Source organism: Suncus etruscus, chromosome 1, assembly GCF_024139225.1.
Source record: "Suncus etruscus isolate mSunEtr1 chromosome 1, mSunEtr1.pri.cur, whole genome shotgun sequence".
Taxonomy (NCBI): domain Eukaryota; kingdom Metazoa; phylum Chordata; class Mammalia; order Eulipotyphla; family Soricidae; genus Suncus; species Suncus etruscus.
The window spans coordinates 112093049-112107555 of NC_064848.1; the positions used below are offsets into that span (position 1 = coordinate 112093049).

At 41.0% G+C, this 14507-nt stretch overlaps 1 protein-coding gene and 1 non-coding gene across 3 annotated transcripts in view; both read right to left on the minus strand.

Moving 5' to 3' along the window:
- Positions 1–9645: 9645 nt before the first annotated feature.
- SLC26A5 (solute carrier family 26 member 5) overlaps positions 9646–14507 on the minus strand; it is a 43187-nt gene continuing 38325 nt past the window's right edge. For both annotated transcript variants that reach the window (XM_049783242.1, XM_049783237.1), the window contains one exon: positions 9646–9830. In XM_049783242.1, coding sequence (XP_049639199.1) covers positions 9646–9830 — 185 coding nt within the window. The remainder of the gene's footprint in view (positions 9831–14507) is intronic.
- LOC126031372 (small nucleolar RNA SNORA51) lies at positions 12670–12802 on the minus strand. Its single transcript, XR_007503287.1, has one exon. It is a non-coding gene; the product is annotated as a small nucleolar RNA SNORA51 (small nucleolar RNA).

A 14507-nucleotide genomic window follows, 5' to 3' on the forward strand; every position in this document is an offset into this window, starting at 1 on the left:
AGCACATGAACATGTGTTTTGATGGGTTTTTATCCTCTAGTACATTGAATAGTAAAGCTTAGCCAAGCCTTTTTTAAATGGAAGAAATGTTTTTAGTTTTTAATTTTTCAAAAATTTTTAATATTTAAGGGAGGTTTTGGGACTTTTGTAATTAGATCAACCAAGCTAGTGTTTCAATGTGAGGGCCTGGGGTTGTGGCGCTGGATTAACCACACCAGCTCCAGAGCTATAGGAAATCATATGGTGTTAGGAATGGAACTGGGGATAGACACATGCAAGGTAAGAACCTTTACTACTACTAGCCATACTATCTCTCTGACCCCAAAGTGGAAGAAATTTTTATTTTTATTTGGGCCCTCACCTGGCTGTGCTAGGAGTTTCTTTTGGCTTTGCTCTCAGGAGTTAGTTACTCCTGATAGACGTGGGATCGTGGGATGCTGGGGATCAAACCGAGTTGTGTGTAACACAAATGCTGTTCACTCACTCCAGTTTTTGGTTCCTTTTTATTTATTTTTGGGTCACACCTGGCAGCACTCGGGTTACTCCCTGCTCTACGCTGAGAAATCGCTCCTGGCAGGCTTGGGGGACCATATGGGATACTGGGATTCAAACCACCATTTTCTGCATGCAGGCAAATAAATGCCTTACCTCCATGCTATCTCTCCGGCCCCAAAGGGAGAGTGTTTTTTGTTTGTTTGTTTTTTGTTTGTTTAGGGGTCGCAACAGGCGGTGCTCAGGGGTTCCTCCTGGTTCTGCACTCAGAAGTCATTCCTGGGAGGCTCGGGGGAACATAGGGGATGTCGGGATTTGAACCGAGGTCTGTTTGGGTCCACCTCATACAAGACAGGTGCCTTACCCTGCCATTTCCACTCTCAGTCCAGTTTCTGGAAGAAATTTTTTTTATTAAATCGTCATGAGATACAATTAAAAAGTTTTTGATAGTTTAGTTTCAGTCATACAATGTTCCAACACCCATTCCTTCATTGTTCATTTTCCCTCCCCCCATCTTGCCTCTATGGCAGACACTTTTCTTTTTAGGCACTGTGGTTTGCATTGCCTTTTGCAAAGGGGAATCATGTATACCTCTTTACTTCCTTTCAATTCCCTGGAAGAAATTTTTTTAAATCACGGTGAGATACAGAGTTAAAAAGTTGCTGATAGTTAAGTTTAGGTTATACAATATTCCAATACCCAGTCCTTCACCAGTGCTTTATTTCCTACCACCAATTTCCCAGTTACCATCCTGTCTTTCTGCCCCTACCCTCAGCCTGCTTCTATGACAGATATTTTTCTTGTCTCTTCCTTTTAGGCACTGTGGTTTGCAGTTACTTTTGAATTCCTAGTTCTTGTCCAGAGTGACCATTTCCAATTACTATCAGAAGAAATTTTTGATGAAACTTGCTTTGCAATTATATTTAATTTCAAGTTTATCAAGAATTTTAATGTCCAATGAAGTAGTAATGAGTAAAAGTAAAATATATACCCAGAATAATCCATTTTAAACCCAGAATGGCTTCCTGAGAGAAACACATTTTTATTTTATATATCAGTGGTTCAGAATGTTGTTAAAGCTACTATTAGCCTTCTGGTCTTTAGAGGGGTATATCTTGTTTGTTTTTTTTGTTTTTTGTTTTTTTGTTTTTGGGCCACACCCAGCAGTGCTCAGGGGTTACTCCTGGCTGTCTGCTCAGAAATAGCTCCTGGCAGGCACGGGGGACCATATGGGACACCGGGATTCGAACCAACCACCTTTGGTCCTGGATCGGCTGCTTGCAAGGCAAACGCCGCTGTGCTATCTCTCTGGGCCCAAGAGGGGTATATCTAATATAAAAATTACTTCTTGTGAAAACCCAAATCCTCTTCCTTTATTTCATTACCTACTTTCTCTTCCATACCTCACAAATAATAAAACCCAAGCACAATGATTTTTTATTGAAATTCAGTGTTCCTACCTAATGCAAAGAATGAAAGAAAGCAAGATATAAAAGAACAAGTTGGCAACATAGAAAAATTGTTCCATTAAATATATTAAAAGAATGTTTCAAAGCAGAAAAGACCTTCATTAAATTCAACTAACATCCTTTCTTGGTTTCTTATGTTCATGAACTTGATCAGTAATAATTTTTTTAGGTTTTAACCTTAAAAAAGGTGTCTCATGGAATATAAAGAAGCATGATAAGAGAACAACAAATGACCAAAGTCATTTGGTCAAAGTGTGGAGCTTGAATGATAAATGAATGAAAGTATAAATAAAACTTAGTACCTCCAAATGTTTATAAAAACGTTATTAAATCGAGGTGTGTACATATTGGGATTGTTCTCAGTCTTTCTTGATATAATTGACCATTTCCACATTTTTCTTTTTGGCCCACACTCAGTGGTAGTCAGGGGCTACTCTTGGTTAGTACTTAGGGGACTATGATACCTGGTATTGGAAGAGCCTCATTGCCTAATATGCTCTCAGCTCATTGAACATTCTGCTTATGCTCATAATAAGTATATTTAAAAAGCAACTTTTGGTAATGTTTTGATGAACATAGGAATTTTGAATAGGTCTGAATTGATAGCACAGTGGATCAGGCACTTGCCTTGCATGCAGTCAATCCAGTTTCAATCCCTGGCTTCTCATAGTCCCCTGAGTTTGCCAGGAGTAATTTCTGAGCACAGAGATGGAAAGCTCTAAGCACTCAGTGTAGCCCAAAAACAAACAAAAACCCTGAACTTTCACCTATTTTATATAAAGATACATAACATGAATCAGAGATAATGCAAGACATTGAGCTTAGGACTGAGTATTACTGAGTGTTACATGATGCAAAATGTACAGTGAATTACGATTTTTGAGACAGCCATGTATACACATTAATAATTAGTATGTGCTCTAATTTTGAGAAAAATTTACCCCACCTAAAATTATGTTGTACGTATAGACTTGCATATGTATTTGACAAATCACAAACCAAAGTGTTTATGACTTTAGAAAAATAATACTGCTGAAGCTGGAGCAGTGTGTTTGGTCCATGGCACCACATATGGTTATTCTCTGAGCATGCCAGGAGTGATTTCTGAGCACAGAGACAATGGTGGCCTAAAAACTCGAGATGGGGCCAGAGAGATAGAATAGGGCACTTGTTTTGCATGTGGCAGACCCAGATTTGATCCCTGGTATTCTCCCATATGATCAGCATTCTGGCGATCTGAATGCAGAGCCAGAAGAAACCCCTGAGCACTATTGGATTTAACCAAAACCAAAACAAAATCAGAGCATCCCTCAGGTATGGCTCCAAAATACTCAAAAAAAGAATAAGGAAGCACTGCAATGTTCTTTAAATGTTTACCATTAAATGTCATTAGATTTATAAAAATTTAATTTCCAAGACCAAATAGATATTATAGTGTGTAAGGCACTTGCATTTCACATAGCCAACCCCAGTTTGATTCCTGCCCCTGAATCCCTGAGCACAGAGCAACTAGTGTTGAAAACAAAGGGGAAAGTTAATTTCCACAAAGCTCAGGTTCATATGTGACACACTGACATATTTTACAATGAGAAACCAGATGAAATTTTATCAAGGCAAGATTAATTTTTTTTGTTTTGTTTTGTTTTTTGTGCCACACCCGATGACGCTCAGGGGTTACTCCTGCCTATGCGCTCAGAAATTGCTCCTGGCTTTGGGGACCGTATGGGACACCGGGGGGATCGAACCTGGGCACGGCAGACACCCTACTGCTTGTAACACCGCTCTGGCCCTTGGCAAGATTAATTTTTGAGATGTTCAAACTTGATTGATTCCAAGTCAAAAAGTGGTCTACCTGGTGCAATGCTAGCTTTTGAACATTTAATTATTGGTATTGAGGAGCTTGGTTGGCTATATTTTTACAGAATTAGAAAATACTTTTATCCATTCTCTTTTGGGTCACACCGGCAGCACTCAGGGGTTCCTCCTGGCTCTATGCTCAGAAATCGCCCCTGGCAGGCACGGGGGACCATATGGGATGCCGGGATTCGAACCACTGTCCTTCTGCATGAAAGGCAAATGCCTTACCTCCATGCTATCTCTCCGGCCTCTTTTTATCCATTCTCAAACTAACTTTTATCAGCACTCAAGCCATATAGCCAAGGACTTAAATTAAATATACTGAATTTTAAAGATTTTGCTGGAAGGTTTACTAAAAAAACAAACAAACAAAAACAACAACAATAAAACACACCTTCAAACAGGGAGCTTTTTTTGCTTTTGAATTTAAATTGATTGACTACCTTTAAAGGGGGACATAATAGATAAAGCCTCCTTTATGGTATACTCCTATATATCCTCTCTTACCTCTCTACTAGGACACCCCCAATCCCCCCATAACAAAATCACCCACCCATTCCAGGCAATATTTTCAGGGTTTGCTGACCTCACAATGAACACAAGAGGGCAGACTCATTCTCTCCAAAATTCAGGCCATGTGGAGCAGATGTTTTAGATATTTTCAAAAACTAACAAAACAAATCACTTCAAGGCTTCCAGAGGACTCAGACATTGCCTATTTGTCCGAGTCTCACTGCAGATAAGGCCACTGGGATCCCAGTGGCAGCTGTCACGTTACTGATGACACTATACCTGTGACATGAATTACAAGGCTTTGGGGCTCTAGTTCATGTTCCCCTACCACAACAAACAAATAAAACAAACAAACAAAACAAAAAAGAACAATGTATTTCACCATCCTGAAATAGAGATAATCATTGTTATATTTGAAAAAGACTAAGAACTTTTCTATGTGGAATCTTTCCAAGAACAGTATTTTCCCTATTGCCTTAAAATAAAACTAATCCATCAATAGCTGGATTATCAATGTGATTATCAATGCTACTCTATCATTGAGACTTAAACCCATATTGATAGAAAATCAGTAACTGAATTACAATCTTGACTGAAAATAGAGACTATACATATTCTAACAGCTGTGGGACTAGAAAGAAGGTAGAGAAAACACTGGACTAAGTAAAAAAGGGTCAGAAAATTTTCTGCTCCATAAAGTTTAAGAAAAACTTTATACACATAACTATATTTAAAATGTACTCTTAACTTCTCTGAGCAATGCTGAAACAAAAATATATTTTCCATCAATAAAACTTTGCCTTTATATACAAGGTAGAATTCTATCCAAAATAGTTTAAAAATTGGGCCAGAGAGATAGCACAGTGGTAGGGTATTTTGCCTTGCACACGGCTGACCCAGGATAGACCTGGGTTCAATTCCTGGCATCCCATATGGTCCGTCAAGACTGCCAGGAGCAATTTCTGTGCAGAGCCAGGAGTACTGCTGGCTGTGGCCCAAAAACCAAAACCAAGAGAGAGAGAGAGAGAGACAGACAGACAGAGACAGAGACAGAGAGACAGAGAAAAACAGAGAGAGACAGAGACAGAGATAGAGAGACAGAGAGAGACAGAGAGCAACAATACAAATTTGTATGATTAGACAACAACTACTTTTGTCCACAATCTATCAGGAACAACTTTCCATGTAAGCATTTGTTAAAGGCTGATGCCAAAGAAATGCAAAAAGTTTCTTTCCTGCGACTTGAAATCCTGATGTTCTACTTTAATGGTTGAAATATGTGAGCCTTTTTACAAAAGTTCCTAAGCTGAGTTTCTACTGCTACATGCTCTTTCAGAAGGCAGTCTGTATCAGAATGCAGATGTACCGATCTTGCCTGTGATCATTATAAAGGAAATAACTGAATACAAATCTATTTTTAATTTAAAGCAAAAGTATAGGTTAAAAAGGAATAGACTACTATGAATGAACCTCACATGAGTTAAAGCAGTGCTTTGGGTTCGAGCAGAACTCATTCTAGCATAGTTTTTTATATGATGTGGTCACTTTTTCTCCTTTATACAAAATAAAACAAGGAGTCTATAAGGAAGTGTAAGATAAACTATTAGAAATGCATCTTAGTGAAAGAGACTAATGTTTGTGCTTTGATTTACAGTGAGCCAGAAATTAGACTACAAGGGAAAAAGATTTTTGTTTTTTAGTTTTTTTGTTCCTGGAAGTACTCAGGGTTTAGTCCTGGTTTTACACTCAGCAATCATTCCTGGAAGACTCGGGGATCAAACTGAGGATCAAACTCAAGTCAGACCTGTTGTAACTATTGTTCCAGCCCAGGGACACAAATTTTTGATAAGCAATTTGCTAAAACAATTATTTTAAAATTTATTTTATTGATTGGTTGGTTTTTGGGCCACACCCAGTGGTGCTCAGAGGTTATTCCTGGCTCTGTACTCAGAAGTTGCCCCTAGCAGGCTGGGGGACCATGTGGGTTGCCAGTAATCAAACTGGGTCCCTCCCAGGTCGGTTGCATGCAAAGCAAAATCCCTACCACTGTGCTATTTCTCCGACCCCTATTAAAACACTTTTTTTTTTGTTTTTCGGGCCACACCTGTTTGATGCTCAGGGGTTACTCCTGGCTAAGCGCTCAGAATTGCCCCTGGCTTGGGGGGACCATATGGGACCCCAGGGGATCAAACCACGGTCCTTTTTTGGCTAGCCCTTGCAAGCTACCTTACCTCTAGCACCACCTCGCTGGTCCCAATTAAAGCAATTTTTGATGAGCAATTTTTTTTTTGATTTTTTGGTCACTCCCGGACCCACATTCACCAAGCTAGGAACAATTTCTGAGCACATAGCCAGGAGTAACCCTTAAGCATCACCGGTGTAGCCCAAAAAACATGCCCCCCAAATAAAAACCAAAAAAAAAAAAGGTAAATGTAAAAGAATTTATCTGTTGATCAATCCTTATTCTAATATTGATAATTAAAACATTCAGCATGCCTTTACAGTAAGAATAAAAGAATTATCAAATCATTCACATTAAGAAAGTAAAGCTATAGTTTATATAGAAACACCAACTAATAATTGCAGAAGAAATAACAGGATTAAAATTGCAAATCTGAATATAATTATTGACTTGGTCAAAAAATTATCACAAGATGTTAAAATACTGGAGTGGGGGCTACAGCAATAGTACAGTAACAGACTTGTTTTGCAAATGGCTGACCTGGGTTCAGTCTCATATAATCTCCCAAACTTGCCAGGAGTGATCCCTGAGTGCAGAGCATCTTGACCCCTGAACAACCACCAAAAACAACCCCAACAAAATAAAATATTGTGGGCTGAACAGATAATGGACATCTGGGAATTCATTCAATGCCCAAAGCCCCTTATAGACAACTCATTAGTCACAAAGCAGAAAATGTAGTTGTGGAGATCTGTCATGAAAAATCCAGCAGTTTATCTTAGTATTATCAATGGCATGTTAACTAGATGCTCTGTGTTTTTTGGATGTGAGGTGATTTGAAGCATGATTCTCTTCTATGAAAGAATCTAGCGAATGCTATTGTACCCAAATTCACACAAAAAAGTCATATTTAGTTTTCATATTACATTCAGTTCAAGAAATAAGAGGAGAGGCTGGAGAAATAGTATAGCAAGTAAGACATTTGCCTTGTATGCAACAGACCCAGGCTCGATCCTTGGCATCCCATATGGTCCCCGAGCCCTGCCAGAAGTGATTCCCTAAGAACAGAGCCAGAAGTAAGTCCTGAGCAGTAGTGACAAGTGCACAAACAAAACAAACAACAATTAAGGAAAGAAAGTAGCAGGAAGAAATAAAGTACAGCTAATAAGGTGCTTCACTTTAGATTGTTTGTTTTGTTTTGTTTTTTTGGTTTTTGGGCCACACCCGGTGACGCTCAGGGGTTACTCCTGGCTATGCGCTCAGAAGTCGCTCCTGGCTTGGGGGACCATATGGGATGCCGGGGGATCGAACCGCGGTCTGTCTCCTAGGCTAGCGCAGGTAAGGCAGGCACCTTACCTCGAGCGCCACCGCCCGGCCCCACTTTAGATTGTTAAACATGGTTCAATCCCCTGTACCACATATGGTCCCCCAAATATCACCAAAACTGATCCCTGAGTACAGAGTCAGAGGGTGACATTTAGAAACCAAAGGGGGGGGGGGGAGAAGAAGAAAGCAAGTAGAGGGCTAGGAACTATTTTAAGGGCTCAAGTGCATGCCTAGTAAGCACAGAACCGGTTTTAATCCTGGGGAATGGTACGCTCTCTTGAGCACCATTGGGTGCTGCTTGGTGGGCCCCAGTAATACTGGGGAACCCTCTTGCCCCCATAAAAGAATAAAAAAGACGGGGCCGGAGAGATAGTACCGCAGTAAGGTGTTTGCCTTGAGTGCAGAAGGATGGTGGTTCGAATCCCAGCATCCCATATAGGTCCCCCACACCTGCTGGAAGTGATTTCTGAGTGCAGAGCCAGGAGTAATCCCTGAGTGCCACCAGGTGTGACCCAAAAACAAAAACAAACAAACCAAAAAAGAATAAAAAAGAAAGACATATTCACAAAAAAAGGACAAAATTCCACTTTAACAAGTTAATATCATCCTTTCCAAAGGAACTAAGCTTGATTACAACAGACTTAAGGCACCTGAAGTAGTCCATGTATGATCATAGGAATGGGTATCAGTTTAGACAAACTTGTAACAAATTTCAGAGGGCTGGAGAGATAGTACAGTGGATAAGGTGCTTGCTCTGCATGGAGCTGAGCCCAGATTGATCCCCTATTGCTTATGTCCCCTAAGCACTGCCATGAGTGATCCCTGAGCACAGAGCCAAGAGTAAGCCCAGAGCATTGTTGAATATGGCCCTTCAAAAATAAAACAAATTTGGGGGCAACTGGGGGGAATTTTAATATGGTCTGAAGTAAAACTGTTATACAACGAGAAAGTGGAGACTGTCAACTGAAAAAAAGTTATAAAATACTATCTTGAATATAATCTTAGAAGAACATAATTTATGTTAACTCTCAACTAGAGTTAAAATTTAAAATATATACATAGAAAAGATCTGGAAGAACATGTGTCAAGGTGCTAGTGATAATCTTTGAGCAGTGGCAATCTATTTTTTCCCTTATTTTGATTGGTCTTATTTTTTCCTAATTTCCAAAAATACATTTATATAGTAATATAGTATGATATGATAGTAAAAATTCCTTCAAAGGAATGTCTAGAAAATTGTAAGTTTGCTCCCTCTGTCAGATAACTGATTATAGAAACTCTCCGAAGATCATAAAGCACAAAGAGGTAGGATGACACTCATCTAATTTTTAGGTAAAATACTTCAAGAAAACAAATTCTGAAGTGCTTGTCTTAAGAGACAATATGAAGGGCCAGAGAGGTAGTACTTTGCTCTGCATGCTATCAACCTAGTTTTGATCCCCGGCATCTCATACAGTCTTGCAAGCACTGCCAGGGGTGATTACTGTGTGCAAAGCCAGGAGTAACCCCTGAGCATTGCCAGGTGTGGCTCAGAAATAAACAAACCAAAGAGACAAGATGAAAAAGGAACAGAAATGTCACCACACAATCAATGCAGGCAAGAGGCCAACTTATCTCTGAAATATTCAATTAAAGAAAAACAAAAACCACAAGTAAGATACATCTTGCTATGCGTCATTCACCCTCCAAATCAAGCCTTGACTACTTTTTACCCTTAGGGGAAAATCTACTGTCTAATAAATCATAAGTATGCACAAGCAGCTCACATCCCCACCCCACCCCACCCCACCCCCAGCTGTCCCTCCTTTAGGCCTCAGGAGTGGCATTAGGCTCTGAGTCTTCCTGGGGAGGTGGAGTCGAGGCTTCTTGTTCAGCCAGAGCCTCTCGGACTAGGCTGCCCAAAACTGCATCGTGAATGCTGTGAAATAGCAGCTCCAGCATGGCAGGGTTTTCAAAAAAGCGATTTCGAGTGAGGTCATTTACAACTTGTGCTATAATAAGACAAAGAGAGAAAATTAGTTCACACACTGAGGAACAATATTAATTTAATTTTTTTTTTGTGGTTTTTGGGTCACACCTGGCAGTGCTCAGGGGTTATTCCTGGCTCCATGCTCAGAAATTGCTCCTGGCAGTCACGGGGGACCATATGGGATGCCGGGATTTGAACCGATGACCTTCTGCATGAAAGGCAAACGTCTTACCTCCATGCTATCTCTCCGGCCCCTAATTTAATTTTTTTAATCCACACCTTCATATAGATTAAGTAGAAAACGAAAAGGAAAATTGTTCCCAGTCTGGGGTGACACCTTTGTGGCATTCTCAAAATGGCAGTGGGGGTGGGGGTACAGACTCCCCTTTTCTGCATCAGCAGAAAAACACAGCAGCCAAACACTCCCCCACCCCCAGCCATTTCACCCTCCAAAAAAAAGGGCTCGGTACTCAAATAATATGCAGCTGAACTTTTTTTTTCTTCATTGTTCCACATATTTATTTATCGATTGATTGATATTTTTACTTTTTTTTTAATTGTGACTGAAGTTCATTACACAGAATTATTTACAGTACATAGTGACAATGAATGAAGGGCTTTCCCACCACCAATGTTGTCCTCCCTTCACTCCTGTTCCCAGCTTGTCTCCCACATATCCCTCCTTTACCCTCCAGAATCCTAGTGCCACTGGTCTCCACCTTACAGCTTGTTATAGGTTGGGTATCTATTCTGTTTGGTGTTCCAGTCTGGTCATTTTTTTTATTTACACTACATGTTCATATGACTGGTCCTGGTATCATTCTCAGATGGGACCCGACTATGGGCTGAGATAGTTTTGGAATGGGGATGGGCTGATCTCTTCCCATCATCCCCTCTGCCCTTATCCCTATCCACACTCCACCAACACACACACACACACACACACACACACACACACACACACACACACACACACACACACACGCCTGCTACCAGAAAACTCAGTAGCAGCCTCCAGTTTCCAGTCTCCACCCACACCTGTCATCCTTCTGGTAGAAAAACAGCCTGGCTCCCCTGCCAAACTCCAAAAGAAAATAAGGGCTGCACTCTCTTCTAGGTAGTATGGTCACACCTGACAATCTCTGATAGAAATAGCCCAGCTCCACAGCTTAACGTTATCAAGCTGCCAAGCTACTAAATTTATTTCAGATCTATAGATTCTGTTTTTATTTGTTTGCTTGCTTTTTTTGGGCCACACCCAGCAGCAGCTTTCAGGGCTCTGTGCTCAGAAATTGCCTGGCAGGCGGGGGGGGGGGGGACCCTATGGGATGCTGGGGATCGAACCCAGGTCTATCCCTGGTTGGCCGTGTGCAAGGCAAAGACCCTACCGATCATTCTGGCCCCTGCAAATTTGATAGGAAAGTTACTTTGAAATCTATCATTGGGGCCGGCGTGGTGGCGCTAGAGGTAAGGTGTCTGCCTTGCCAGTGCGAGCCTAGGACAGACCGCGGTTCGATCCCCAGCGTCCCATATGGTCCCTCAAGCCAGGAGCGACTTCTGAGCGCATAGCCAGGAGTAACCCTGAGCGTCATCGAGTGTGGCCCAAACCCCCTCCCAAAAAAAAAAAATCTACTGTTTCCTTAACAGTAGCACCAACTACAGTCCAGTAATCCCCTAGACACTGATTTTAGTAATACCATGGATATATATAACCATCATTTCAAATTAATCCTCATTGATCTAAGTTTTGATAATTCCATTTGTCTTTGTGTTGTAACAAACAATATGAAGTAAATTTTTTGTGCCTGCACGTAGGCAGGCTATGATGATCAGTGGGAAATTGGGGACACTGGTAAAGAAAAAGTCACACTGGGGTGGGATTGATATTTGAGCATATAAGGCCATAACTGTATTATAAAGAACTTGGTAAATCATGATGTTAGAATAAAAAATTAAAGAAAATATTAGAGTCAGAGACTAGAAAATCTCACTTCATAACAGAAGAAAGAGTTATAAGGATTAAAGCATGGCTATGTTAGAGGCAGATGGTCTCCTCAATCACAGCCTACAGTCATTCCTGAGTGCAGAACCAGGAATAGTCCATGAGTTCTTCTAAGTGTGTCCCTTCCCCAAAGTAAAATCTTTCCCCCAAAAAACAAAAACAAATAGGACTGTAGCAATAATACAGTGGGTAGGGCTTTGCAAACCCCAGCACAGTCTCTTGTGCTCCTCCAGGAGTGACCCCTGAGCACAGAGTACTTTTGAGTGTGGCCCAGCTCAAAACCAAACAAACAAAAAATACAACAAAGAAAAAACAAACAAAAAAGTCTCACTCCAATTCTAGTTCATATAATAATACACTCTCCAAGTCACATAAAATGATTTTTCTTGTACTTTCTATTTATATTTTCATACATAAATAAATGCAAATCTAAATATGTTCTTATTTTCCTCTTTTTTTTCTTTATTTATGGTGATGAAGATCAAACCCAGGACCTCATACATACATGCAAGGTAAGAGCTGATTACTTTTTTTAGGGCTGAAGCAATATAGTACAGTAGATAGGGCATTGCTTTGCACATGACTGACCTGGGTTCAATCAAAAGCATCACATCTCATCATTTGAATTTTTTTTGTTTTGTTTTGGGGTTACACCTGGTGATCCTCAGGGGTTACTCCTGGCTATGCGCTCAGAAATCGCTCCTGGCTTGGGGGACCAGATGGGACACCGGGAATCAAACTGCGATCTGTCCTGGGTCAGCCGCGTGCACGGCAAACATCCTACCACTGCACCATTGCTCTGGCCCCAACATATCATCATTTGATAAGTCATAAGTGATATTTTATTTTGTTTTTTTTTTTTTGTTCCCCAATTCACAATACAGACCAGGCAAAGGGCCTATGTTGAGGTGTATATGGGGTGCATTTACTGTACCTCCTTTTTCTATACAGTCAGTGTAAAGAACACAGCCTGTGGTAAAAATTTGGAGGCCTTATCTTTTCTTTTTTTTTTTTTTTTTTTTGATTTTTTAAAATATATATAATCCTTCACCAGTGCAACATTCCCATGACCAATATCCCAGTGTCCTTCCTCCCCACCCCACACCGGCCTATACTCTAGACAAGTGATATTTTCATTTAGGGGCTGGGAGGTTTGCCCCACATCCTGAGCTGCTCAGGATCTATTCCTGGTTTTCTACTCAGGAATAATCTTTGCTGGTATTTGGGAGATCGTATGAAGTACCAGATATTTAAGCCAGGGTATGGCTATTGCCCATGCAAGTCAGGTGTTTTACCTCCTGTACCACATTTCCGGCCTCTAACGCCTGCATCTTTAAGCACTTTTCATAAACTTGTTCTCGGTGGGGGGCCAGAGTGATAGCACAGCAGTAAGGCGTTTGCCTTGCACGTGGCCAACCTGGGTCAGACCTGGGTTTGATCCTCGGCATCCCCTGAGCCTGCCAGAAGAGACTTATGAACGCAGAGCCAGGAATAACCTCTGAATGCTGCTGGATGTGGCTCAACTCCCCTCCCCGCCAACTGTTATCATTGGTTTTCACTGTTTTGGTTTTGGGAGTAAACCTTTACAGTGTTCAGGGTTTACTCCTGTTTCTGCTGAGGAATCAGCAGAATCAGCTCAGGGGAGCATTTGTGGTCCTGGGATTAGAACCAGAGTCAGCCAAGGAAAAAGGAAGTGATTTAATCCTTTTACTCTTTTTCTCTCTAGCCCAGTGCTTCTCAATTATTTTCTGTCATGCTCCCGCCCCCAGAAGAAGAAAACATTTTTCGCACCCCCGTGCGACTATAAATAATATCGTTATTGAAAAAAAACTTTAACCTGCAAAACAAAAATATATAAAATAATTTGAGCTGATTTTTTAAAGCAGAGGTGGTGTCTGGATTAATGGCTACAATGAGCACGTTTTGCAACACATAGCTTTTTAAAGCAGGATTTGAAGCAGGACACAGCAACTTTCAGCTCCAGAGACATACAGAGACATAAGCACGGGGCTTAGCTTGTGATGACAGTGTTTGCCGAGGTCAAACATGCCCCCCTTTACCGAGCCTTGCGCTCCCCCTGGGGGGCATGCCCCACTATTTGAGAACCACTGGTCTAACCCTTTAAACCACTTCTCTTTTTTATTGTTTGTTTTTGAGCCATACCTGCTGATGCTCAGAGGTTACTCCTGGCTCTGCATTCAAGAATCACTCCTGGATGACTTGGGGGACCATTTAGAATCAAACTTAAGAATCAAACTCTGTTCATCGTGTGTAAGGCATGTATGTTACCTGCTGTACTCTTTTTAAAGTATTTAAAGGTCCCCTTTAAATACTTCTATCCAAAATTTTAATATGAAAAAAAAGTAAGCATTGAATAGAAAAAAATCTATGACCCTAGTTACTGTTTATAAGTCACTTAACAATGACTGAAAATACACAAGGCCAGAACAACAGTACAGTGAGAGTGTGGAAGGTACTTGCCTTGCACATAGCCAACCCTGGTCTCCATATGTCCTGGCACCCCATATGGTCCCCCAACACCTCCAGGACTGATCTCTGAGTGTAGAGCTAGGACTAAGCTCTCAGAACCCAGGGGGTTTTGATAGTACAGTAGGTAGCCTTGCATATGGGCAGACCCAGGTATTTTGGGGGCCACACTTGGCTGTGTTCAGGGGTTACACCTGGCTCTGAGCTCAG